This window comes from Coccinella septempunctata, chromosome 7 (assembly GCF_907165205.1).
Source record: "Coccinella septempunctata chromosome 7, icCocSept1.1, whole genome shotgun sequence".
NCBI lineage: Eukaryota > Metazoa > Arthropoda > Insecta > Coleoptera > Coccinellidae > Coccinella > Coccinella septempunctata.
In genome coordinates this window covers 12,688,717-12,715,412 of record NC_058195.1, presented here as the reverse complement: position 1 = coordinate 12,715,412, position 26,696 = coordinate 12,688,717, and the positions used below count along the sequence as shown (strand labels likewise).

At 36.3% G+C, this 26,696-nt stretch overlaps 4 protein-coding genes across 7 annotated transcripts in view; 1 reads left to right on the top strand and 3 right to left on the bottom strand.

Moving 5' to 3' along the window:
* Positions 1–199: 199 nt before the first annotated feature.
* On the bottom strand, positions 200–5,704 carry LOC123317224. Of its 3 annotated transcripts, none has more exons than XM_044903639.1 (11): positions 5,553–5,704; positions 5,430–5,495; positions 5,047–5,238; positions 4,580–4,750; positions 4,011–4,223; positions 3,381–3,572; positions 3,071–3,289; positions 2,075–2,092; positions 1,775–1,840; positions 507–554; positions 200–344 (listed from the first exon to the last, which is right to left on the bottom strand). In XM_044903639.1, exons 3-11 carry the CDS (start codon positions 5,121–5,123, stop codon positions 326–328), a joined length of 1,023 nt encoding a protein of 340 aa, XP_044759574.1. In that variant the 5' UTR covers positions 5,124–5,238; positions 5,430–5,495; positions 5,553–5,704; the 3' UTR covers positions 200–325. The 3 variants fall into 3 exon arrangements, with proteins under 3 accessions (XP_044759574.1, XP_044759575.1, XP_044759576.1); XM_044903640.1 differs by having other exon boundaries at positions 5,047–5,232; XM_044903641.1 differs by lacking the exon at positions 507–554.
* Positions 5,705–6,127: 423 nt separating this feature from the next.
* On the bottom strand, positions 6,128–13,269 carry LOC123317223 (protein SCAF11-like). Its single transcript, XM_044903638.1, has 12 exons — positions 13,112–13,269; positions 12,832–12,965; positions 12,572–12,728; positions 12,144–12,343; positions 11,866–11,929; positions 11,659–11,725; positions 11,092–11,182; positions 8,075–8,260; positions 7,482–7,535; positions 7,102–7,242; positions 6,858–7,022; positions 6,128–6,175 (listed from the first exon to the last, which is right to left on the bottom strand). The coding sequence occupies exons 1-12, from the start codon at positions 13,185–13,187 to the stop codon at positions 6,128–6,130; spliced, it is 1,383 nt and encodes a 460-aa protein (XP_044759573.1). The 5' UTR covers positions 13,188–13,269.
* A 509-nt stretch (positions 13,270–13,778) lies between these two features.
* On the bottom strand, positions 13,779–17,830 carry LOC123317300 (uncharacterized protein PFB0765w-like). 2 transcript variants are annotated; one of them, XM_044903754.1, is made up of 6 exons: positions 15,607–17,830; positions 15,223–15,475; positions 14,747–14,940; positions 14,501–14,637; positions 14,259–14,377; positions 13,779–14,140 (listed from the first exon to the last, which is right to left on the bottom strand). In XM_044903754.1, exons 1-6 carry the CDS (start codon positions 17,606–17,608, stop codon positions 13,930–13,932), a joined length of 2,916 nt encoding a protein of 971 aa, XP_044759689.1. In that variant the 5' UTR covers positions 17,609–17,830; the 3' UTR covers positions 13,779–13,929. The 2 variants fall into 2 exon arrangements, 1 of the variants encoding a protein (XP_044759689.1); XR_006538158.1 differs by having other exon boundaries at positions 13,998–14,140; positions 14,259–14,361.
* A 360-nt stretch (positions 17,831–18,190) lies between these two features.
* LOC123316995 (protein Gawky) overlaps positions 18,191–26,696 on the top strand; it is a 43,765-nt gene continuing 35,259 nt past the window's right edge. The window contains exon 1 of the mRNA XM_044903325.1: positions 18,191–18,347. The gene's annotated coding sequence lies outside the window, so the exon portion shown is untranslated. The remainder of the gene's footprint in view (positions 18,348–26,696) is intronic.

The window sequence follows — 26,696 nt, the reverse complement described above, 5'->3', positions numbered from 1 at the left end:
CCGCTCATTATGAAAACCTAAAATAGCTATATCTTTTCATCAGGGCCGAATACGAAAAAATGGTATAGAAAAAAAGTGTATTATACAAACCTACTGGCGCCAGCTACTGAATCTTATTTTATTTTATCTTATCTGCGCTCAATGAAGAAACTTCCATCACTCAAACCCACCCTCATTATTGGTGTGAGAAATAAAATAATCTTCAAAAAACAAAGTGTTTTATTATAATCAAAATATATTTTTAAATAATGAACGGCGATAAACATTGAACAAAATAAAAAATTAAACTTATCAACTAGCTATATGTGCGAAATGGCTAGGTCAGTCACTCTCTCCTCAGTTTCCTGAAAAATAAAGTAAATTCAAAACATTTGAAAATTTTTTGTATGTGCTATTAGCTTCTCTTGGTAACTGAGGGCATTTGGAAACGGAATACGATAATCTTAGCCGCATCAACAAAATTCTTTTTCTTTATTCGAAAGGCGCACGTATGCCTAGACTATTACCTTCTCCGTAACCTTTTTCTCAGCGATGCATCTGCCAACCTCCAAGCGCTAAAAATTGGAAAGGACAAATTCATTCTATTTTTCTCACAAACTTCTTGACTCCTCATTTAAGATTTCTAGAAGGAATCCAAAAATTGTACAAAACTGAGACAAATCAAAATTCTCACTTCCAATTCTAGAGAAACGGCTTTTCAATTTATGCTTCCCGAAGTTCGACGTTTTTTTTTCTTATGGTGTTGACCTTATGCCGGCTTTACAGGATATAGATGCCCCCCTTAGAACATAGAATAACAGGAAGGAGCTTATTCGAATAAATGTGACGGGAATTGTGCGACGGAAACGGCCATATTGGTCTTCCAAGTTTTGATTTGAAAAGTGGCAGACTTGGAAGTCAAATGAACAAAGTGATGTTTTAACTTAATTTTGGTAATTTGGATTCTTGAAATTCGCTGGAAATAAGGATTTTGGATATTTTAGCGTGAATACTTGGTATTCAATCTAGTGAAGTCAGTGTTATAATCCTTTTTATAGTATTCCTACATCATATTACAAAATCGGAAAACATGGTTAGTTGTGCTGCTTGTGGCTATTGCTTAACATTAAAAAATGAAAATTCCAGTGTTTTACTTCTTAGGTGAGTGATTTTTTAAGCTGAATATCAGGTATTAATTATGAGCTTCTGAATTTCATGACATAAGAAGGTTATCCCATGACAATAACACTCCATGGGCGTAGGTGATTTTAAGTCATAGGCCTTATAATAATACCATTAAGTATATAGCCAAGGAGTGTTAGGTGGGGTGAATTTCCGCTTTGATTATCAATTTGAACGAGCGTGATAAAGCTTCTGACTTTACGTCAGTGCTTTCCTAATTTTTTTGATTAATCAGAATCAACTGATTATTGAAGTTTGTTTTTTGGAAACTTCATTGTCCTACGCCACTGTTGAAACGGAAATATTAGTCGGCCATTTTTCTCCTCTATTCCGGTCAAATTGAAATGAGCAATATGCTCCTTCCTGTTATTCTATATTCTAAGATGCCCCCACATTCAACTTTTTTGCGTTTATTACAAGTTTTTTCATGATTTAAACGAATTTGAAGAATTTTGATCAACCCTTATCCAGATAGATAAGAAAATCGATATACCCTTCTTCTATGAGATACCCCCGCATGTTTTTGCCCTCGTTATAAAATACAAATCATCTTGAGTCGTAAACGTTGTGCTACTTTTCAAACGAATTTCTGTAATGCAAAATGAGTACTCACACATTGAGACTGGGTTCCTTATATTCAACCTTCTTCACGGCCCTTCTTCTTTTTCTTTCATTAGGTCTGAAAGCAGATTTTTTTTCAAAACAGAATATAGATGTTTGATAAAAAAATTTGGTTCTCAATGAATATTAGTACTAAAAAAAGTCACTCGTGGCAATTGTTAACAAGTCTAAGTGGTAATTCACACTATCAAGGTCGTGGATTGTGGATAAACAATGAGAATATTCCATTGTTCATTGTACATCAACATATGTTTATCGCTGTATTTCAATACTACCATATAGTGATACTTACTCTGCTGGTTGCCCCTCGCTGAAAAAAACAAAGACTTTAGTTAAATTATAACACGAAAGCTATCCACACTTTAAATTTATTCCCATAAATATAAATTTCTCCACAATCTATAATGATCATTGATCTTCCATCAATTTATTTCGGGAATATCGATTAAAGATGTTTGTTTTTATCAAATACGAGAGTATGTTTAGTCGATATTCTTGTTTTTTCAGAAAATAAAAATTTTTTCATTGAAAATATTAGAACTATTATAGGTATAAGAGAAAAAAATGTCACCCAAAAGTTTGGAAAAAGCAAACTATGATAACCGTTACCACAAGTAAATATGGGTTATAAAAAATAAATGTCATCAAATAAATAAGCTTATTTCTCTCAATTCATACTACGTTAATATCTCAAGTGATTTTAGAATTTGCCCCAACATTCTGTTTTGCCCTGGGTCCTGCCCAGTTGTACAGGGTGTCCCAAACTCGATGTCCAGTGAGGATCTCAGAAGCTAGAATAATAGCTAGTGCATAACCGTGAAGGTGAAAACCTACCATTCTTCGTTTATGAGTTTTTAGCAAAAAATGAGATTTTGACGCTTTCGAAAAGTTCTCATATTTGTTTTGTCTTTGAAGTTACAGATCTAAAACTTGAACCTTCTACAGGCACTTCTTCGCGTAGTACTAAAAAAGTTCAAGTTTTAGACCTGTAACTTCTCAAAGACAAAGAAGTTATGAAAACTTTTCGAAATCGTCAAAATCTCAACTCAGAAACGAAGGATCGTAGGAGGCTACAGTTTTCACCATTCTTTGTTTCTCTGAAAAAGAGCTCGGAAATGGGTCATCCTCTAGCTCTTCTGGTTTCCAAGACTCCTTCACTGGAGATCAAATTTGGGACACCCTATACAGCCGAGTTCAACGTTGAACCAAGCCAGCTCATCCTGTCGAAATTGAGCAAGAGTCAACGTGGTCTTAGATATCCATGGAATTAATGATCTATAATTCTCACCTCTCTGTTTCCTGGGTATTTTCTTCTTTACGGCTGGCATCGGCTTTGACGCCACGTCTTTTTTTGTTTTCTTTCGAACTAGCCTGCGCTCCACCCCCATTTGAAGTGTGATGTTCGCCAGCTGATTGTGTCCTGGGGACTTGCTCATCAACAGGCAGTTCCTCTTTTTCTTCATTTCGATTTTCGCGTTTTATAGAACGGGTTTTCCTATTTTCAAGGCTGAAAATAAACAATTAATACATTCAGGTCCTCTTCAACACAGAAATGATATGAAAAGCTCAAAAATTAATAGCAGTAAAATGATAAATACCCTGATATGATTTCAGCAAATATATCTTCGGGTCTGTATTTATACATTGTGCAAGCCCTCTTTCTTCTCTTAACAATGGGTGTACTACCATCCTCATGTGTAACATTGTTGGACGGATGCTCATCATTTAAAGAGGTTTTTTCTTTTCCTACTTTTCTCCCACTCGTTGAGAAACCTTTCGAAATATTCTGGCTGAAAAGATTTCATTCATACTAATGCTTCCATTAAAATAACCTAATTTGAGAAAATCTTTACTTGGAAATTTTTATATCTACTCGAAAGTTAAAAGAAAGTTTTCGAAATCGTATAGTTTAAATTTCGTATTTCTACTGTACTTAAGTTCGAATAGGCTGAAGCTTGCCAAGATCGTCATCGGATATACCTTGCCTTGGCATAATGAAAATACGATTTTCAATGCACAGAACCGTTTGGGTTTATTGAAACGAAATACAGACTGAAGAGAAAACCATCAAAAAGTGCATTTCTGACAAAAAATGATAAATTTGAAAAAACTTGCTTCATAATGAACCAGAAGACATATGGGAAATATTTTCCGATTTTGTCTTCGCAAATTGAGTGCTTGTAATGCCGACTGAAAAATCCATCTAGTTTATAATACGTAAACCTTACCTTTTTCTATCTTCGGTATTTTCTCCTTCATGATTGGCGTTAGCTTTGAAACCACGTCTTTGTTTATTTTCTTTCGAACTTGTCTGGGCTTCACCACCGTTGTGATGATTGTGATCTGATTGTGTCTTTGGTTCGTGTTTATCATCCAACAGGTCCTTCCTTTCTTCTTGTGTATTTTCCAGTTTTTTAATGCGAGATTTCCTTTTCCCAATGCTGAAAAATCGTTGTGAAAAAGAAAGGGACCTACCAAGTGAATTCTTCGAAATTCAGTCGAATTCATGTTTTCAAGTAGATAAATGCTCAAAAATGGATAGGGACCAACGACCTTCCATGAATTTATTTTGATTTATTTTTGATCGAATACAGTAATATATTTAGTTGATATTCAGTTTTCTTTGGAAAAGAATGAAAGAATGAAGAGTTTCATACAAGAAAAGTTTTTGAACCACCAACCAGTGGTTTAGGACTCATTTTTGTGAAAATCATAAGTTTTAAGTACAAAGAAAAAGTTTTATGTGATCCCTAAAAATTTTTGTTTCCGGCTTAAACAGTAAAATTCCATGAATTACCTTCTCGGACTCTCCAAATGACTTTCTTCACGTTTATGAGTGGAATTAAAACGTTTCTTGCTTCTGTTAAATGATGTCCCACTCTCATTCAAATAACTTTGATTCATGCTTCTGGATTGCTCATCAAGTAATGACTTGTAATATTCTTCTTTCGGACGTTTCTGCTTAATACTGCAACAGAATAAATGGTCTACTTCATCCAATAGAGAGTTCTTAGTAAAAGGAACCAAAATCAAAATCTCAAAGAGACCTTTTGGTGTATTTTATCAGCCTGTTTAAAAAGAAATATTGATGTAATTGTATAAAAGATTGAAAAGAAAAAAGAAGTGAATTGTTACTAGTAAATATAAAAATTCACGTTTTGATGTGTTTGTCCATTTTGTAATGTTATTTTACCATAAGATTCTCCACAAAATAGAACTGAAAAAGACATGGAAAAAGGTAACAATAAAATAAGGAATAAATACCCTGTTATTATTTCCTCATATATATCTTCAGGTCTGTACTTATACATAGTACAGATCCTCTTTCTCCTCTTAACCATAGGTGTACCATCATCCTCCTCTATCAAAATATTGGAGGGATGCTCATCAATTAAACAACTATTTTCTTTCCCTACTTTTCTCCCACTGGTTGAGAGAACTTTTGATGTCCTGTAACTGAAAGGATTCGATTTAGTTTCGAAGGAATATGTCTTTGAAAATTAATGAATTATATCTACTTGAAAGATATAAGAAGTGAAATAAAGATTTCCTCAGAAGGGGATAAGTATAGTTTCGTCTTAAGAAATCATCATCCAATTTAACGAATACAAGTCCCCCCATGAATACCATTCGTGCCATTCACTCACCTATCTATTTTATTTTTATTATTTGGCTCAACCTCGGACTGTCTTTGCAGAGAAATCGGCGTGGAGCTAGAAGCAAAGTAATCTTGAAATGAAAGTTGACTTTATGGTAAACATTTAATTTACCTGATGAGGTTCGTCAATTTCGATAAATCTTTGGCAACAATCAGTGATTTTTCTGAAGGAGATCCTGTTTCCTTGAAAAAAAAAGTTTTTTATGAGTTTTAATAACATTTGGAACATGTGCTCATGATTTTACTAATTTCAATGTATTATTTAAATAACGAGTTGTATTTATAGCCCCACCATTCCAACTAGGCGCTATGTGCCACGGAAGTCTATACTATTCTCTTCCGTTGATATAATGTTTGTCAATCTCCATATTACTCCTAGGATAGTAACTTTTTATGTTAGACATAAATTCTGTTCTCGAGAATATAATTTTGTGTACACACCCTAAAAGTCATGTTGTGCAGTGGGGATACAAATACATTAGTAACCTAAGTGAGATATTATGACCTAGGAACTCTGAAGATGCCTCCCGCAGTTGTAGGCGAAACGTCAGGTGAAATACTGAAAACAGCCAGTCCAAAAGGCAAGACACTTCTATTATTCAAAAAGTACCAGGCTGTACATGTATTATAATAGTATTCGAAAATTCAAAGTGTTACATATTGGCATCATTGAAATCTCATTCTAACTCACGATTCACTCAATTCCTCAATAGGATGACAACCTAGAGAATTATCCTGAAAGAGGATAATTTTTCCATCATAACTTACAATGAACACCTTAGAAATTGAGCCCAAAGAATAATTACATAGGAAATCACATATTATATTAATCTACACTGCTCAAAAATTGAAAGGGATTTTCGATAGAAAACTTACTTTCTGCACTTTAATCAAATTTTCAGTATTGCTGTTGATAATACATGAAGAGGCGTATGTTTCCGTATTACACACTCACAAAACTTGGTTCTCCTGACACTTTATACCTTAATTAAAAAAAAAACAAAAGAGACAAATTTTATTGTCGGGTTCTCGAACAAGAGAACTGGAACACAAATAGATGGAGAAATAGGAATAATCCACTTACATTTTTGAGCAGTCTATTATACTCATCTACTGACGGAAAATGGCATGCAGGAATCGCTTTGGTCTCCACCTTGGTGTGTAATTTTTGATAAAAATGGATTCATAAATCCATTGTACGGCCAATCGTTAACTATGAAGCTTTCATTTGAGGGCCTAAATCACTGACAGGGCAAATAACCTTGATAAATTGTAGACTTCATCTAATTTGAAGTATACCATTAATGACTCATCCATTTTTTTTTTTAAATATCTCAAAAAGGAGTAAAATAAACTAATCTGATATAAATCCAAATATTGGGACAAAATAGTGAAATAATCAACAATGTTCACTCACCGATTTTTTAACATTTTCTGATCTTCTTGGTAACCCTTTTCCCGATGGTGAAATAGAAGAATCTGGTTCAGGTGGAAATAACGATAACCGAGATAATGTTTTTTTTCTTTTGGTGCCGCTTTCATTATTACGATCCGTATCCGATCTTCCTTCCACCGAATCGAACTGAAATCAAATCGATAAAGAAATAATAGTTACAGATTGTAAGATCAGCTAGTTCAATTCTTTTTGAAGAGCAACTCACTCCGCTTGACAAAATTGGAGATTGTCTTGATTTTCTACGCTCCAAAGTTGAAATTCGAGATGATTTCGGCGTGTAGGATTTTCGTTTTTTGCTACCTCTCTGTTCTAACGACTTGGGACACGGGCTTCCAATAGATTTCCTCTGTAAAAGGTATTTTTTCAATTAAAAATAGAGGACAAATATATCATATACTATTCGAAATAATTCAGAAACATAACAACCGTTATTTGAATCGAATTATAACCACATGTTGATCGTTGTTTCGATCTAATTCGTCCTCATCAGAGAGTGACGGTATTGAAGGACCCTCATTGAATAAAAGTAGGCGCTTCTGGTAATTTCAACACAGCTGAACAGCTGAACAAGAGGAAAAAGCTCACCTTTATGTATGTTGCCCTTCTCGGTGTAGTTTTCCGGGGAGACTTATCAATTGTCTGCAAAAAAGAACAAGAGAATGGATTATACCATATAAATAATCTTTTTTCTATCAAAACCTATCTGAAACATTGTTTCTTACTCTGCAAACCGATCTTCTGTTTATAGAAATAAGGCGCTTAGTACCTCACTTGGGTCAAGAAGTTTCATTTTCAAACACAAATATTAAAGATATGAAGAATGGAAAATCTTTCTTGAAAATTTTATTAAAACCCATGGGAGTGACAAAGTATACATGATTTTTTTCCAAACACTGATGTTTAACGGTCTATTTATATCTGTATAAATTAAAATGTTTATTCCATAAGTCATTGGTTTGGAGAATAAGTATTTTAATTCCTAATACTCATTGAACAAACCAACTAAACACTATACTATTTGAACTGAGAAACCTTTCAATACCAGATATATTGAACCATATATTGAGAAAATTGGATACATAACAATATAGATAAAAGAATGAACTGAAATTATTTCATATTTATTTTTTTATTGATTTGTAACATGCAAAAATGAGAACACTCATATTGCTACTCACATCTGAGGTCTTCTGTGGAGTAGTGGTTTTATCAACATCTTGAAATGTACTTTGATCAGATTTTGAATTATCCAAATCACTATCGGCCTCAACATTAGTAGACAAATCTGTATAGTCAGTTTTTGAAAAATGTTCTCCTCTTTTGGTATTTACATTAGTTTTTGGAAGTTGCACGAAAAAGGTAGTCTGAAAAAATTTGCAGCATGAAGTAGTAAATGGAAAGAATATAAAAATATATAAATAAATTTAAAATCAATAGGCTTCTCAACACTGTGGACCCTCATAATCATGACTAAATTAAACACGATAGATTCAACATTGCGTGATAATTTTTTTCTAAATGTAAGGGAGAGCATAACAAGCGCCTATAAGCTGCGTAGGAGCTAACATCCTAATAAAAACTTGATAAAAAGCTCACAAATATGATACTTACAGCTTCCTACCGGGCATAAAACATGCTCAGAGGAAGAAAGCTTAAGACATCTCCTAGAGGCGCATTTTCCGGGCTTCACAGAGAACAACATCACGCAGGATGAGCGCCAACGACATGCCTCACGAGAGGACTGGAAGTTGGCTTCACAAGTGGTGACACAGTCTCGAATCCGATGGGCTATCAACGGATTCGAGCCCTACAAAGCAGCGGGTGAGGATGGCATAATTCCGGCACTCCTTATTAAGGGGCTGGATGTGTTGTCCTCCCCACTGCTCCATATACTCCGAGCGAGTCTAGCTCTAGGACATATTCCATTGCCCTGGAGAAAGGTGCGGGTTGTTTTCATACCCAAACCTGGCAAACCCACGCATACGAGAGCGAACGACTTTCGTCCAATAAGCCTTTCCTCGTTTTTAACCAAGACGTTGGAGAGACTGGTAGAAAGATATATCAGGGACGGTGCGTTACAGACGTACCCATTACACCCCTGCCAGCATGCTTACCAAATAGGCAAATCAGTAGATTCTGCTCTTCACTCGGTGGTCAACTGCATTGAGGACGGACTACATCACAAAGAATGGACACTGGCTATATTCCTGGATATAGAGGGTGCATTCAACAACACTGCGTTTGGCGCGATGCAAGCTGCGTTGTCCAAACATGGCGTGGAACCGACACTTTGTCGTTGGGCGAGGTCTCTGCTGAGGGATCGCAGCATGACTGCTCGGCTAGGCGGCTCGACAATCTGGGGCTCACCGGGAAGGGGATGTCCGCAGGGAGGTGTTTTATCACCTCTACTGTGGAATCTTGTCCTGAATGGGCTCCTGGTCGAGCTGACAAGGGCTGGGCTCGTTGTTGTGGCCTATGCGGACGACCTTGTCCTACTGATCAGAGGTAAGGTAATCAGTGTCATCTTCGATCTGATGCAGAATGCCCTGCGTATGATTGAACGATGGTGCTTAGAGAACGAACTCTCGGTCAACCCTGGTAAAACAGAGATGGTTCTTTTTACTAGGAGGAGGGTGCCCCACAACATCAAGCTTCCTAGCTTGTTTGGGATTGGGCTCACCCTATCCGAGCAAGTTCGATATCTCGGTGTGACACTGGACCACAAGTTATTGTGGAACAAACACATTGAGATCCAATCGAGCAGGGCTAATGTAATTTTTTGGTCTACTCGGAGAGTGCTTGGAAAAGGATGGGGCTTCAAACCACACATTATGCACTGGCTGTATACTGTAGTGGTGAGGCCTATCCTTACCTATGCATCACTGGTGTGGTGGACTTCCATGGGGAAGAATTTCAGCCGCACCATTATGACTAGATGTCAGAGGAACGCATGTTTAGCCATCACAGGCGCTCTGAGATCCACCCCTACGGCAGCTATGGAGTGTCTGCTGGGACTACCACCTTTGGACCTTGCAGTTACACAGGTGGCCATGAAGACAGCTCTTAGAGTTTGGGAACAGGGACAATGGCGCGATAGAGGACTATTCAGGGGGCATGCGAGGGCTCTCAAGATGGTGAGGGATGCTAACGCATCCCTTCTCCATAGAGGGGACCGCGCGGGCACCAGCTTCTATTTTGCCGAACCCTACAGGGTAATTGTCCCTGACAGAGACCTTTGGTCTACACCAAACAGGCTTCTTGAGCCCGAAGGTCCCACTTGGTTCACTGATGGCTCTGTGATGCCCACAGGGACTGGAGTGGGAATTGTGGGACCTCGTTTCAATCTATCCATCCCCCTAGGGAAGGACTGTTCCATAGTGCAAGCGGAACTGTATGCTGTTCTAGCCTGCACACTGGAGAATATCCGCAGAGGGTACTCCGGAAAACACATCTATATTTGCTGTGACAGTCAGGGAACCCTGAAATCCCTTTCTGAGGAAAGGGTTAACTCACACCTAGTAAAGGAATGCAGAGAGGCTCTGCGGGGGCTAGGATCTGATAACATTGTGAAAGTTATCTGGTGCCCGGCTCACGCAGGACTTCCGGGGAACGAGAAGGCAGACAAACTTGCAAAGCAGGGAGCCCGCTCAGCTTTTGTAGGTCCAGGACCGGCGCTGCCTATCTGTCGTACATCTGTCAAGAACTTCTTTAATAGTTGGCTGGACAGGAAATTTTCCTCTGGATGGAGCATAGGAAGTGGTCTCAGACAGTCGAGGCTTCTCATTGAGAGACCATCCTCTGTGCCTGAGGTCAAAAAACTCTTAGCTCTTGAGAGGAAACAACTGAGTCTAGTGACTGGAGCAATGACTGGCCATTTGTTTAACAAACACTTAAATAGAATGGGACTGACTAGCCGTTCCCTGTGCCGCTGGTGCAGGAGCACGGAGGAAACGGTTGAACACATTTTGTTCTTCTGTAACAACCTTGAGGACTTAAGGATGACACATCTAGGAAACAGAACACCCACAGCTCCTATGGTGAGAGGGACACCTCTCAGTCGACTTGTGGCATTTTTGTCAGCATGTCACAGAGTGTAAGTCTCTCCAACTACAAGCGGACGAACAATGGGTCACGAGGCCTCAGTTCAGCCCGGTGGGGCACCGCACGTAGAAGAAGAAGGAGAGAAGATACTTACAGAATTTTCCTTAGAATTTAAACCATTTATTTCTGCTTCTTCTTGATCGGATGAGGAATACTCAGGGTCCTCTTCAATTGCAGACAACCTCCTATTGGATATATGGTTTATGATAGATTCGTTTTACTCAATGGCATCAGAAGGGCAATTTGTTAGTGCATATCACAAATATTTATTTTGAGTTACATGGGATATTGAAGAAAAAATAAATAAATTTTTTTTGTGTGCATCATTATTGCTACATTTCCAGAAAATTCAGAGAATTTAAAAGGCATTTTATACTGAATAATTTCTACTGAATTTTGAATTTCTGGGACCAGAACCTTTTAATTTTATTTCACCTGTGCAAGATAAAATAACCATCATGTAGGTCATTTTCAGAAATTCTTTTCAAGTTTACTAGGAAAGAGTTTCAGACTGTGCTATTATTTTCTATTGAAGAATATACAATAAACAGATTGGACGATTGGGGATATCTTCTATATGACTTTCAAAGAAACTCAAGCATTTCAATAATGAAGGCTTAAATTGAAGCATCATCAATGAGCTGACAATCGAATAACTTACTCAGGAAATGTGATGGAACATTGTTTATCTAAACTTCCCTCCAGCTCCATATCAGATTCTGCAATAACTGAAAAGGAATGGGTTATATTTTTTTATATCGTTTAAGAGTAACTTATGAAATGAATGGTATATTATGCAAAGTAATACATATAACTGCGAAACTGAAAAAATGAATTATATAAAAAATTGAACATTCTAGTTACTTACCCCAATCAGATTCTGTTGGAAGGCTTCTTCCACCTCGTGATATGAAGTCATTTGAACTTCCAACCTGTAAATTGAATTTTGATTTTAATAAGAGGACAACTGATGTATAAAGTACTTCATCAGGTTTGTTCATTAATGATCTGTCTGTGTATGCATGATTTTAATAAAAAAAATGTCATCAAAAAGTAGAAAAAAGCAAAATAACTAGCTCACAAAAATAAGCAACAAGGTGTTGACTTGTAACCGGTCGCAGAAACAAATTATGAATTTCAACTAACTTCTTCCTGAGTGTTTTCTTCATTATTCATTGAAGTTTCTTCTAAATTCTGTAGACTTTCTCGATTTTCATCACTTTCTTGATTTTCCTCACTTCCTTGATTTTCTTCACTTTCCTGATTTTTTTCAATTTCTTGATTTTGCACATGATTTTTCAAGGAATCATCTACCATTCCCCTTAGAGACGATCCACCTAAAAGTTCTGTTGATAAACAAATGGTTATTTTTTTTTCTCATTATTCATCACTGAATAGTATAGGAAAATATGTATTTCCAGCAAGGAATCGTAGAGATGAAATTTTTCAGAAGACAGCATTAAAATTGTATAATCCATAACATTTTTGAACCTTATTCGGCAAATAATAGTTCCCATATCACTTTGACTATGTATACTTAACTAGAATTGAATGTTATAAAATAAATTAATTACCACTTGTATCTTCGCTTATAGATCCCAGATCTTTTTTGAGGTCTCTAACCTCATTTACTAAACTTATAATACATGTCAATTCTGTAGAACACTCTATAATTCTGTTCAAACATTGTCTACTTCTAGCATCGATGTTCGAAACTATCCTCTCCATACGCTGAAAATTTATATTTATGGTACAGCAAATCAATAATTATAAAAATAGCAAATGAGTTCATAGTATGAATCTTTTGATGACATTATTAAACACTGATACTCACATTTAATTTTTGTTCAACATGAAACTTTTGTTTCACTAAATAATCCATATCTAAGTTCAACTTAGTACGGTTACTTCTCATTTCGATAAGTTCTTTGACTAGTTGATCATTTTTTTGCTTCAAAAATATATAATCTGAAAACAGAATAATAATTATTCGATACTTCCATAATAGTGATTATTAATATCACCAAATACAATATTTGAAGACAAAAACAACTACTATTCAAAATAAGCCCTGTTTCATAAAAATACAAAATAAAATGTGATTGATACATTACCTCGTTCCCGTATTTCCAAGGCATCTACAGATGGTTTCGATTTGTTGAACATCGTTGATTCGGCAGAATAATTCATTTTAGTAAAGTTTTTGAACTGCCAGGTTTGATTCAAATTCAAATTTTCATTTTCCCAACGTAAAAATATGACAGAAAACCGAATGAAAACCACAGACGGAACACTCCGTCATTTGTCATTTGTCAAAACTGTTCACACTGCCCACCACAGAACACTAATCTAGGGTTGCACAAAAAAAGTAGAGTTCAAAAATATCGATACTTGTTCAAACTTGTTTCTTCAACAAACCTTCGCTTTGATTGTTGATTTACGTAGATATCAAAAATTAGTCTAATCTTTGGTAGATATGAGTTATCTATTTGCCTGTGACCGGCGTTGCGTTCCAGTCGCACACTTGGACTGGCATTGGATTCGGGGGATGATCAAAGATATTACGCATCTTATTAATATCTTTGGGGATGAAGACTTCGCCATTTTGAATATTTCACTTAGGCGCTTTTTGGTTGAATGATTCATGTGAACGAGTTCTACCTTTCTAAAAAAAATTACTCTCTTTGAAATAATCCCTGATATATTGTCTTACAACTGGGATGATAAATCATAAGAAAGATGGACTTTTTTGAAATGTTTATATTAAATTCAAAATACATGTCAACAATACGATAAAAATTCTAAAGTAAGTTTTTGGTTCATCATAATAAAAATTTTAATTTTTTATAAAAACTTTATACTCTTTTGTAGTTATATACAGTCAAACGAACAATAGGAAACTATTTACAATAAGGAAATATAGAACATTATACTAATCTGCTGTCAGAAGGTGTGTAAGGGCATGTCTGATAAAGACAGTTTTTTCAGTTGTCATAATGACATATTTGCCAGAAGGGAAGTACTTCATGTCAGTCTCATGGGTCTCTTCCAAAATCTGTTCCTCTGTTTGAGCTTTCCAACAAAGTATACCTTCTTCATAAAAAGATATCAACACACCATTCTCAATATATACATTTTGAATCCTAGAACACATCAGTAGTATCATTTTGAAACTATTTGAACTCTTCGTAAAAATCTTCAACTAATGCACTATGGTAGGGAAAGAAGAATTATCAAAAGTTTTAATAAAATAATACACACCTTTCAAAACCCTCAGGAGGCTTATAACTCTTCAATTTTTTCCATGAATGACTCCGGCCGTTGATAGCTATCAGCCTTAGTTCTTTATCAACACATTGCTGAACTGTGAATAAAATTCCCTAAAATTAAAAATTTACTGTTTGAAGTACTGCAATATGATAAAAGTGAAGTTTGAGACTGCATAAAAAGATTCAACCGTCATATTTAGTTCATGCTAAATTTGATTCAATATATTTACTCACTCTATCACATTTTGTCCAAAGTGTTGAAAGGGATAATTTTATATCGTTCAATTTTATACTAGCAACAATATATCCATGTTCTATATTCCAGAGTGTTATTGTATGCTCTCCACACCCCATTAAGAGTTCTTCACAATCTGAAAATTGGTTTTAATTAATATTTGAGGCCTATTTAATGAAATCCTCTTTCCTCTATGAATTGTGTATTCACTGAGCTAATAAAAATATTTCACCCTGTCTAATTACCTTCAATATTATGTAACGATGATACATAATGCTCTACTTTTGACATCGCCCTCACATTAACTATTTTTTGAAAATCATTAGCCAATTTGTAAAGGTGAACTTGTGTTATTTTAACATCATCAATAACTGAATGCCAACTCACAACTATTTCCAACGAAGATTTCAAAACTACATATTGCACATCATCAGAAAATCTGAAATAATTTACATTAACGGAAGCGATAACTATAAAACAAGTAGAAATAATAACAATTGTAAATGTTAAGGTAATGATAAGTCTCAACATGCAGGGTAAGGATAAAGTTCAGAACCAAGTAAAACTGATTTCAAAATAAAAAAGGCAATATTCATGGATCTTTGCAGGCTACTATAATGCGTAATATAAAGATACAGGGTGTCCTATTTAAATAAAAACAGTATCTAAAGTTTAGTCAAATTTTATATTTTGTCGTTGACAATTCATAAAATTCACTCACCCATTGATATTTTCCAACTGATGAACTTTTTTATCCATCTTATTCAATTTTTGGATCCAAAAATAAACTATTGCAAAAATATCAGCCACTGGTCCTTGACGGATGTCTGATTTATGTTCTTTGGTCCAAAGCTCAACATAAGCAACACAATTTTCCATTGATACAGCCATTTCTAATGATTTTTTTCGTACACATTCCTTATTTAGAATCAGTTTCCGTGTATCACCGTTGAAAATCCATAAATTTTGGGCCCCTGAAATTATTGTAATAACCAATGTGTTGGAAAGGTGTCTGTACCATTGGTTCGGCAGTCTTCAATTTCCAGAAACATTTTTTTAAATTTTTTGTGCCATTAAAACCTTTTCTTGATTCCTTCGTACTCACCTAATACATTACCAAGGGCAGTTTGGTTCCACATCGAAACAGCAAATTCTTGGACAAGTATCAAGTGAAAATCCACATATACTGCATTCTGAATTAAACCATTTTCCTTACTGAATGAAATGAAATGAGAGTTATTTTTACTTGTACTATATTTTTGTTTTCCATTCATGCTATTATCCGAATCCCAATCATGCAAAGAATTCAACACAACAGAACTTGGTACTTTTTTAGCTTGTCTCTTCAGAAGATCATGTAAAGACTGAACCTCAGTTTTTTCACTAAAAGGCTCAATTTCAACTAGTAATGGTAAAATTTGACTGGGACTGATTCTTTCACAATTTGGAGATGGATGTTTTTTCAGACTTGTTTTCTCAGATATCGAGGTAGAATCACTAGACGAACTATTCTTAGACTGTACACTAGAATATGAGTCAGATGTAGTACTACTATTCGATTTAATTTCCTCTACTTCTGCTTTAATATGCCTACAATTACATTTTGTTCCTTTTTTTAAACAAAGACATTCATTACCCTGTTCTACTGAATCCTTCTGTGATATCCACTTTTTATCTTTTTTCTTAGATACATATTGAATACAGTCAATGCAAAAGTTGAACTCGGATAAGATTTCTTCACTTTTTTCAATATCTTCCTTTGAAAAACCCATGAAATTTCCCATTTGTACATTGTTGGGCTTTGAATTACAATCAATGGATGGAATTATATGATTCAGTTTTTGCTTGGAATGCTTGCTTTCATAATCAATTCTTATTTTGATATTTTCACAAACCTCAAGATGATTTATTTCTTCTTCAATATTTGGAATATTTTTTTCAAAGTCCTCCTCAAACCCATCAACTGTAGCTTCATCATGTAGTAAAATAATACATTTATTTTCTCTATTATGCTTCGATAAAGACTGATCAATTGAATTATTTTTTGTATTATATTCAGATTCTTGCTCTATTTTATTGTTCTTTATTTTTTCATTATTTTTACAGGTATCAACAATTGTAATTTCTTTCTTTTCAATTTGTTTCTTAAATTTATTTAGTTCTTCATTTTTCTGATGAACTTTCTTCAATTCAAAATTCTGTGTTTGTAACTTTTTATTAGGACAGTGATTAATTTCTGTAAGGTCTTTATTATCCAAATTTTCACTATTTTTAATGTTGAATGTGCCATTTTGATAATTTTGATCGCTAACGAATGGTTCAATCCAATGTATAAAATCATTGAATTCCTTTAAAACCGTTTCTGGTGGCATAACAAAATTAAATATTTTTTCATCAATATGCTCTTGCAGTAAGGGGTATTTTGATGTATCTACTATCATATTGAGATCTTCGAATGACTGCAGGGCAAAAGTTTCAACACCATCGCTCAATCTACTCTTAATTGTTCTTGCTGATTTTTCACTGCAAACTTCTACATCATGGCATTTATGATTTGTCAAGACTCTTTTTTTTCTTTCTAAATTTTGCACTCTTGTCGATCGTCTAAACTGAGAGTGAAATATTTCTTTCTTAACATCACGAGTCATCAATTTCAAATATGAACAGAGTTCCTTTTTTTTCCTCTCAACACTTGAAGCAGCAATGACATGCACATTTCTTCTCCTCAACTGATTATCAGTAATATATTCATTCCTAGTTGTAGCAATTACTTGAGGTTCATTTTTTTCTTGTGTGAATGTTGATTTACTATCTAAGGAGTTAGGCGACTCACATAATGGAACACTTCTATTAAAGACGGATGTAATATTTGCATCTTCATTTTTCATTTCAGGAGCAATAGTGTTTACCTTATAGTCACATCTGAAGAAAGTGCTTGAATTGTTTGAATTCTTATCATCTCTACATGCTAAGGTTTCCTTTTCATTAATTCCCATCCAATCAACAACTCTTTCTAATGCACTGGGAGTTTGCAATTGCGACAAACTCCGTTTAAAATTATCTACCTCATCACTAGTAACTGAAACTGGCGTGGAATTTGAATTCATATCGAATAACAATTTGAAAATTCCAACTTTGATAAAGTTTCAAATTGTTTACACCTTAGCCATTACAGTTAATATCGTAGCTTCCATCAGACCATTCTTATTATAATTTTTTGTCTATTCCTACATAATTTTTCATATTATTTTCTGGTGAATTCATAGGTATCTGAAAGTTTGAAAAAATTTTTTTTTCCAGTATTTATAAAATAATGTCACTGTCAAATGTGTTTATATATTAGGTTAGAAAACTTGTAGTAGAAACTTATTTGCTGCCATCTAGTGACACAATGCTGAACTAAAATGAATCTTCTTACTCCTCCATCCGTAGAATATGGAACATATTCGGTTACCAAATGTGGACCATACGCATGGTTTCATATCAAGGTATGAAGCAAAGATCTAATCTTTGAGTAGGTAGAGTAACCTTAATGATTCTTATTTTTTCATCTATTTTAAATTTTGGATGTTTCATACAAAGATATCTTTGGTTTCATACATACTCTCTTCAAAGAATTTTCTATAAATTCGTGCGGTTACCACGAGATGTCACTACTCTGCTAAATCAAATCTTCATTTTGTGTACTAGATCCAATAAAAGAAGACACCATGGATATAAAAAAAAATATCTAGAAAACGTGAAATGGCGTATAGTATGGTGTACATTTGAGAGTTTGTTGGAAGTTTCTGTTAAAATCAGTGATATTTGTACTATTAAGTATTCAGAAAAAGTCTCAAAGGAAAGGTGAGTTTTTGTTTACTTCATTTGGGATCTATTTCTCTGTTGATCATTTCCAATGGCGTCCATGTATATAAACATAACATTAGGTACAAAAAATTAATCAAAATGTGGATTTTCTCTATATGTTCAATGTGACTATCAACCTTCTGATCGTATTTTATGTTTTATGTAACTGAACCTCATCCCGATTTGAGTCGTAAGTGAGGTTATCAGTTCTGTGCGCCCATTTTTTTTTTAAGTATATATTTATACCTTCTGATAATGCAACTTTATTCATCACAGGGTTTTTTGCAGTCCAAAATAAACAAAATTATTTCGTTTGGGTATTCATATAAGAATATAAGTGGTTTTCATTACTGAACTATGTTCAAAGAAACAAATGATCTGGTATTGTTTCATTTTGATGGCTTTGTAATATTCAACAATAATATAAAGATATTAATTCTGTCTTCTTCATAATAATATGTGTAACACCAAACACCATCGATGCCCGTACAATAAAAGGGAATGTGTCGCTTGTGTTTTTTCTTTGGACCACCCATTTTTATAATAGAGACTAGAGGAAGTCAAAGACGGACAAATAATTGAGAATGAAAATTTCACTCGTAAAATAACATAGATAGAATCCAATATCTTTGAAGATTGACTTAAATTTGAGGTCCCCTAGTATGAAAACCGGTTAACCAAGGGACACGCGATTGATCGCATTCGTCGATATAACCGAAAAACCACAAAAACAGCCCTGAGGACGTTTTTTGAGACCAAGAATAGCCTTTATTGGTCGATTTTTTTTCCTCAAATCGCTACATTAATTAAAATACACGTTACGGGTACGTGAGATCGTAAAAAGGTTTTATTTCTTATTATAAGTTCAGATAGTTCTTGTCTTGCACTAGTGTGCGATTCTATGTCCCCTTCTCGATAAATGTGAGTTCGGATTTTTTTCAAATCACCCACTCAGATTAGACCTAAATACCGAGAATACCCTGAATCAAGTAGTGTAGAAAAAGGAAGTTTATTAATTCGACAGTGTCTTTTAGGCAGAAGTACTCGCAATCGAAAGATTTGTGAAGAAACTATCAAGGATGTGACATAGTGATCCATTCTGATAGGATAATCAAGCTGCTACCATAGAGAAAGGGCGTCTATGGCTGCTACCATAGCTTTGAACTCTTGTCGTCCAACCATCTCAACCAAAATAGGCAAGAATAAGTTCTTTCTGATCTTGGCTCCTGTCGAAAATCAAAGAAAACGAAGAGGCCAATACACTTGCCAGAAAGAGAGCACAAACTCGAACTAACTGGCCCAGGTCCTTTCTGTGGTATTGGAAAATGCACATGTAGGAAAGAGTGTTTGGAGAATGAAAAACCGAGAAAAAACCCTGTGGCGAAATCATTCCAAAAAGCTCCTTAGGGTTTTCGAAACTTTAAAATCCAAAAAGTGTTTGGATTTGAGTAATCTCAGTTACAAGTTCTTAATGGCTCTTTTATAGGAAACTGTCGCCTCAGAAGGCATATGGTAACATAGACATAGACATAGACACGGTCCAAAAAAAGTGACACCTCTGTGCTCTGTGTGAACAGAAAAGGGATAGCCCTATGATCATTTCCCTCTTTCTGTAAAATGGCCAATTTCATGCTGGCATTGCTCAGTCCATGTCTCTATGTCTATGTATGATAAGAATGGGTTTATCAAAAACTGTAGAGTGCAGATTTTGTGGGTAGGAGAAGGATGAAAATCCAGATCACCTGGTGACCAAATGCCTCGCCATTGCTAGGCAACGCAAAAAATTCTTTGTACCTCTCAAAAGCGAGATGGTAACCTCCTTGAAGCCTTCTCAGATGTTCATTGGAAATCTGGCGCTGGAGGGCGAACTGTAGATGGCGCAGTTGTCAGCACAGGATGGGGTTACAATATAACTAAAGGTCGCAGTGAACATTTACCCCTTTTCGAACAATAAACTTAATAGTTTTCAAGATATGGGTGCCTTTACATCGGAAAATAATCTAACCGTACTTTCTTGTAGACCCACTCTGTGAAATATGGCTGCATATGACCTGTAGATGAAGTCTCCTGTCCAGTTTTCCTAAGATGAAGGAAGAGCCAAGAACAATTTAATTTATCTTCGAAGCTAATCTTTATACTGTCCTCTAAAAATCCATCTAAATTATTGTTCGTCCATCACGCCTTGACCACTGCAAATGTAACATTCGGCGAAGGAGTGGCAACGGTCTATGGAAAGAGCGTGTTTGTTTTGTTTCGTAGATCGGTAAAGCGGTGCAACCTTGACGCGCTCCCCATTTCACCGGTGGCGACCTCTGTCGGTCCTCTATCCCACCTGAGCTGCGCGTTTTGATCCCATCATTTTCGTTTCGTGCAGCTGAAATCAGCACAGTGCAATGTTGTCGATATGTAAATATTCTTGGATATCGATTTGGCTGAGTTTCTGTCGCATGCACATTTGGTTACATACCATCCGCCAAAACAATGGGAGCATCCATGGAAAGCTGCGCAGCGTGCGGTTAATTTTCAATCTGTTGAGCTTTAACGATCTGAATTAGTATTTCCTCTCTACACCAGAAGTGCTAAAAATATGTGGGTATGGAGGTGATTGGAGAAATCGCACGATGTCCCAGGAAAGTTTGTGGAGGGAAATGGATTTTGCACTTGAAACGTTTTTTGCTGTCATAGAATAAGTCCATGATGATTTTCGTTGCAAATGACATTCATTTCGACGCTTTTTTGCGAAAAAGGTGGAGGTCTATCTCTTCCGTAATCGTAAAAAAGTTTGGCATATCCCAAAACTATGGGATTTTATTTATTCTCACCTAGACTGTTCAACCAGCATTCTTGATTTTGTAGGGAGTTGCGTTACACTGCGATCTCAAGATATATTGTGCTCCCCATCAGAGCTGTTTTGGCAGCTATGCTGTTTAGGATTTTTCCATCTCCTAGAATTCTTTCTTGTAGGTACATCCTATATTTCAACTAGCATGGTAGCTATTCTATTATGATGACGTTTATCAAACGAGATGAGATTTTGGTGAATCATCCAAGGAACAATCTAAAACTGGGGACTACAATTCAGAATTGTCATTGCAATAATGCGAGCTAGTTATGAATCAGCGCAGGAGAGGCTGAAACATATAAACACAAACTGTAGACCGGTTTCGGGATTATTGTTCCTCATCAGAACAGTGCAGTGTTACACATCGGTTGAGATGAGAGAGTCTTTAGCGAACTTGGTAGCCCGTTCAATGTCTCAATGCTTGCTGCGGCAACCTTTGTCTGTCACTGCGGAGCCGTTGTCTCTGATTGTGACCACGAAGTTTGGTAGACCAGTAAATAATGGCAAAGGTGATTTATGAATGTCGTTCATTCATTCATTGCTGTATCCCATTACCGAGAATAAATCTACAAAAAGACTCGAAAACAAAACTATCAGCGCGATCAAACTCATAATTTCTTAGGGCTATTTGCGACTGTGTGCCCCTCTGTGACTGAAGAGACCCAACCGTGACCTACAGATCCTTCCACACTCCGGGCATGGATAGTCACCAACCAGATCTGGCCGCCGCTGTATCCTTCTCGAGTCTCCATTACAACTGTAGACCTCCACTGTGATCTGTCTAAAGCTAGTTGTTCCCAGTTATGATTGGCATTAACTGATTTTAGGGATTGATGCAGTATATCCTTAAACCGCTTAAACTGGCCTCCTGGTTTCCAGGCTTCCTCTGTGAATTCGCCATACAGAGCTATTTTAGGGAGTCTTGTGTCTTGCATCCTCAGAATGTGGCCGCTCCATCTGAGTCGGGCCCTCGTTACTTGAGTCTCAATTGTTGTACAACTCGCGCGTTGTAAGACTTCTGCATTTGAAACTTCGTTGCGTTTGTTCAAGCTGTTTAATATGTCGCCTGTAGGGCGTCCAGCTTTCGCTTCCGTAAAGATGCGTTGGGACGACCACTGCTTTGTAAACAGCTGTCTTGGTCTTCAGATTGAAGACATGATTTTGAAGACTCTGTCCTTTAGCTTCCAGAATGCCCGAGATGCTGAATTGATAAGGTTGTGTATTTCCGTGTCCAGGTTAGCCCTTGTATTTATGAAGCTTCACAAGTATTTGAACTGCTCGACCTGTTCTAGAGTTTCATCCTCCAGGCTGATATCTGTTTGAAGGCTTTCTGGCGGACTTACCAGGATTTTGGTTTTGTCAATATCGAGTCTGCGGCCTAAAGCTTCGTATACATGTTTATAGGTGTCCAAAATTATCTGTAGATCCTCTGCTAGCGATAAGTGCGCAGTCGTCTACATATTGAAGTTCGTATGAATATCGTAGTGCTCTAAGGAACGAATAGATTATGATCACTTTGTACATCGATCGTGGATAGATAACATTACGTACAAACCTTTTTCGTGACTCTTAGCTGCCTTTTCTTCAGGTGGTTTTACTTGAAGAAGTCATGCCTTTCCCAATACATGGAATTATCCATATTTCCTGTAGTGGCGATAATGCTATAAATCCCAAACCATGTAACAATTTATTTGCTATAGTGAGAGGGAGCACCCTCATTTATGCATAAATTGATCTGAGTTCAAAAAAGACTTGAAGGGGTAGCCTTATTGGTTGCTAGGCGTAAGAAGTGAAATCTTGATCAAAAAACATGCAGCTCCCATGTTTTTTGTTATTGAAATGAAGGGTGATATCCGAGGCGATATCTTAGTTGGGACGCCCTGTATAATCCGACGATTTCTGTAATATTTGGGTGATATTCTACGAGCGGATGAGCGCTCTCATTGTCCATTGTGGCAAATAGTAAACAGAAAATGGAATTCAGGCTATTCCTGCTGTGAAATGTTAGTCGACCATCATTTGACCCAATTTCTCCACTGCAATACGAGACGGAAAATTGTTTCCCTCGATATTCAAAACTATTCTCGATAGTTCACCCGTGCACGATTTGTTTGGTCGTGTGTTCATTTACCTCGCGAATTTTATGCAATTTGTACCTCGTTATTTGTTTACAAACAAAACGTGAACTTTCTCTTTGCAGAACGTCATTTCCCAATAGGGGAATATTAGGTAAAAACAAACATACTTGGCAACGCTGAGTCGACAATAATATATGCGAATTGTACTGTTGCCAGGCTCGTGGATGTAAATATTGATACTGCAGAGGGACTCCCTTTCCATTCTGGTACAATATTCTGTTATGTGATCGTGGTGAATTCGCCATTTTCGCATTCCAATATTTATGGTATTTGTGATTTTCACTCTCGAAAAATGTCTTCTTCAACGGGGTTCCACCTAGCCTAGTTGGGTAGTTCTAAATAGTAACTATATTTATGCAGGATGCAGGACTACTAAGAACTAAGACCTGAAAAAGGGACAAATCTCATGGTGGGTTTATGCAGCGTTACTAAGAACTTAGACCTAAGAGAGGGGGCCAATATAATTGGCATATGACATTCACGTGGTCTTCATCTGACCATTTCATTGGTTCCTTTCTTTCTCAGCCATTGGCAGATGGCGATCACGTGAGGGTGTGAGGCCGCGATTGCAATGGAGGAGTTCCCTACATGTTGGCCAACCTAGAAAAAGGTCCAAAAGGTCTACCAACGGAGAATGATTGCTTTCTAACGAAACCTACTTCATTCTTTCCGCAATGATCAAATATATTCATGAAATTCTACCGAGCTTTCTAGAGTTTACTTTAAAGAGAAAAAAAGATTTTCATAACCTCGATTGCTGATTGGTTGAAATTTATGTTAGTATTACTATTTCTTGTGACAATTGACATATTTCATTGGCAAATGTCATTTTTACTGATATATATATATAATATTAATATTGTCAATTGTGCTGTATAGCTTACAAAATACAAGAAAACAAGGATGCGTTCAAGTAAAGATTGTGCACATAACCAAAACTCAAAGAATAGAATAGAATAGAATATCTTTATTCACCAATAATAATTGTTAACAAAACAATGAAGATGGGAAACGTCATACAGGAAAAAAATAAAAAAAAGATATTACAAAGATATTACATTACAGTAATATCTTTGCCAAAACTTTGCCCATAACCTAACAGATTACTTTTTTCTTCTTCTTCTTCTTCTCGAAAGTTCCAGCTCTCTCATATGCTATCCCCCATATCGAGAGAGGCTAGGAATCCTGGAACAGCCCTGTGGCTATGCTTTCAATCTCCACGTTTACGGTGCTGTCTATCAGTCTGATTCCCAGGGGAGCAGGAGTCTAGATTTTTTCTTCTTGACATTTGCCAATGAAATATGTCAATTATCACAAGAAGTAGTAATACCAACATAAATTTCAACCAATCAGCAATCGAGGTTATGAAAATCTTTTTTTCTCTTTAACAGTAAACTCTAGAAAGCTCGGTAGAATTTCATGATTATATTTGATCATTGCGGAAAGAATGAAGTAGATTTCGTTAGGAAGCAATCATTCCCCGTTGGTAGACCTTTTAGTTAGACCTTTTTCTAGGTTGGCCAACATGTAGGGAACTCCTCCATTTTTGAGAGTTAATCTTGAATAGGTTAGGGATAGAAAGGTGGCGCTTGAAAACATAATTTTGGAACCGAGGAAAAACATCAGTTAAAGAAACTTATACAAATAACACCTCGAAAACTAAAAATATACATACAAAAAAATAAGTAAATCCGAGAAAAAAGTACATGAACATAAATAAATCAAGCGACTACATAAATTGATGATTACTATTAATTAATTCCGTGTTTTTTTTCATTCCGCGGTGTTTATTCTTAGAAATAACAATCCTAGAGATATGTACTATTAGAACTGTATGTCGAACGAACATGAAAGTCAAATAGGTTGTTATAGAAGAGGAAATGGGCAATTTAGGTGTGAAGTCTTCTGTTTTACGCCTCGAAATACGGTCCGCAAATTACGATTCGTTCGACACGAGCTACATAGGATACCGTTCGTTCTTTTTTTCCTTCTATTTTCGAGCCAGGACCCTCGAACATAATAAATGTTAGATTCACATTTCCCTGTCCTGCATCTAATTTTGCCTTTGCAGGCGACAACTAGGTCACGATTCGATAAGTGCTTTATTGGAAAGGTTTCGAGGTCCGATATAGGGGGCGCTCTTTCGAAGGGCGCACACTGGCCCAGGCCTTGATTTTCAAACGAAACGGGGCGACAGGAACTAGGTCACGTCTGCACAAGTTCAGCTATGAAACGGCTTGGCTTCCTTGGGAAATGACATGAAATACAGGAGAGAACTAGAAAATGTGTCAAATTCTATCTTCAAGAAATTTCGGAGTCCACTTGAATTTGTAATGAAAATTTTTCAACCAATTGGTTTTGTTTTTGGTGCATTTTGAATTTCTTCTTGATCTATATGAATTCTCATTCACTCGCTTGTTCGAACAAAAAAACTTTCAAATATATACTGCTACACAAAACTTGAGGAAGTTCAAGAATTTTGAGACTGTTACAAATGTTTCAGATGGAAATTCATTTTTAGTATTCATAGGACAAAATCGAAATGTTAAAAAAATAAAGTTCAGTAAAGAGTATGACCTCCTCCAGCATCAACCACCGCCTAACAACGCCCTTACATACTTTCGATCTGATTGTTGAAGTAGCCTTGATCAATTTCTCTCCAGACTTGCTGTAACAGCCATCCGAGTTCCTGAAGTATACCTATGTGGAGGTGGTGGATGATAACCCAAAGCTCTTTGCAGCCGATCCCAAGCTCTGATCAATGGGATTGAGGTTTGACGACCGAGGAGACATTCATTCATTCATTCATTGCTGTATCCCGTTGCCGGGAATAAATCTACAAAAATCCAAAAAAAAAGGTGCGAACAGACTTATAATTTTTTAGGGCTAATTGCGACTGTGTGCCCCTCTATGACTGAAGAGACCTAACCGTGACCTACAGATCCTTCCACACTCCGGGCATGGATAATCACCAACCAGATCTGGCCGCCGCTGTATTCTTCTCGAGTCTCCATTATAACTGTGCACCATAGACCTCCACTGTGACCTGTCTAACGCTAGTTGTTCCCAGTTATGATTGGCATTAACTTACTTTAGGGATTGATGTAGTATATCCTTAAACCGCTTAAACTGGCCTCCTGGTTTCCAGGCTCCCTCTGTGAATTCGCCATACAGAGCTATTTTGGGGAGTTTGGAGTGCATTATCTGTCTTAGATGACGTTGTTGCGTTTGTTCAAGCTGTTTTATATGTGGCCTATAGGGCGTCCAGCTTTCCCTTCCATAAAGAAGCGTTGGGAAGACCACTGCTTTGTAAACAGCTGTCTTGGTCTTCAGATTGAGTTCGTGATTTTAAAACACTCTGTCCTT

Bases quoted from the DNA above. Each gene is read 5' to 3' on its own strand.
- LOC123317224 (XM_044903639.1), bottom strand. From the start codon at position 5,123: ATGGTTAAGAGGAGAAAGAGGATCTGTACTATGTATAAGTACAGACCT. The intron at 4,224-4,579 runs GTAATTCATGGA...ACGATTTTTCAG, and splicing joins CATTTGGAGAGTCCGAGAAG to CATTGGGAAAAGGAAATCTC. The intron at 555-1,774 runs GTGAGTACTCAT...TCCAATTTTTAG, and splicing joins AAGGAACCCAGTCTCAATGT to CGCTTGGAGGTTGGCAGATG.
- LOC123317223 (XM_044903638.1), bottom strand. From the start codon at position 13,187: ATGAATTATTCTGCCGAATCAACGATGTTCAACAAATCGAAACCATCT. The intron at 12,344-12,571 runs GTAATTAATTTA...GTTTATCAACAG, and splicing joins TATAAGCGAAGATACAAGTG to AACTTTTAGGTGGATCGTCT. The intron at 8,261-11,091 runs GTAAGTATCTTC...AAATTTTTTCAG, and splicing joins TAAATTCTAAGGAAAATTCT to ACTACCTTTTTCGTGCAACT.
- LOC123317300 (XM_044903754.1), bottom strand. From the start codon at position 17,608: ATGAATTCAAATTCCACGCCAGTTTCAGTTACTAGTGATGAGGTAGAT. The intron at 15,476-15,606 runs GTGAGTACGAAG...CAATAATTTCAG, and splicing joins TGCCCTTGGTAATGTATTAG to GGGCCCAAAATTTATGGATT. The intron at 14,378-14,500 runs GTGAGTAAATAT...TTTTAATTTTAG, and splicing joins TTTGGACAAAATGTGATAGA to GGAATTTTATTCACAGTTCA.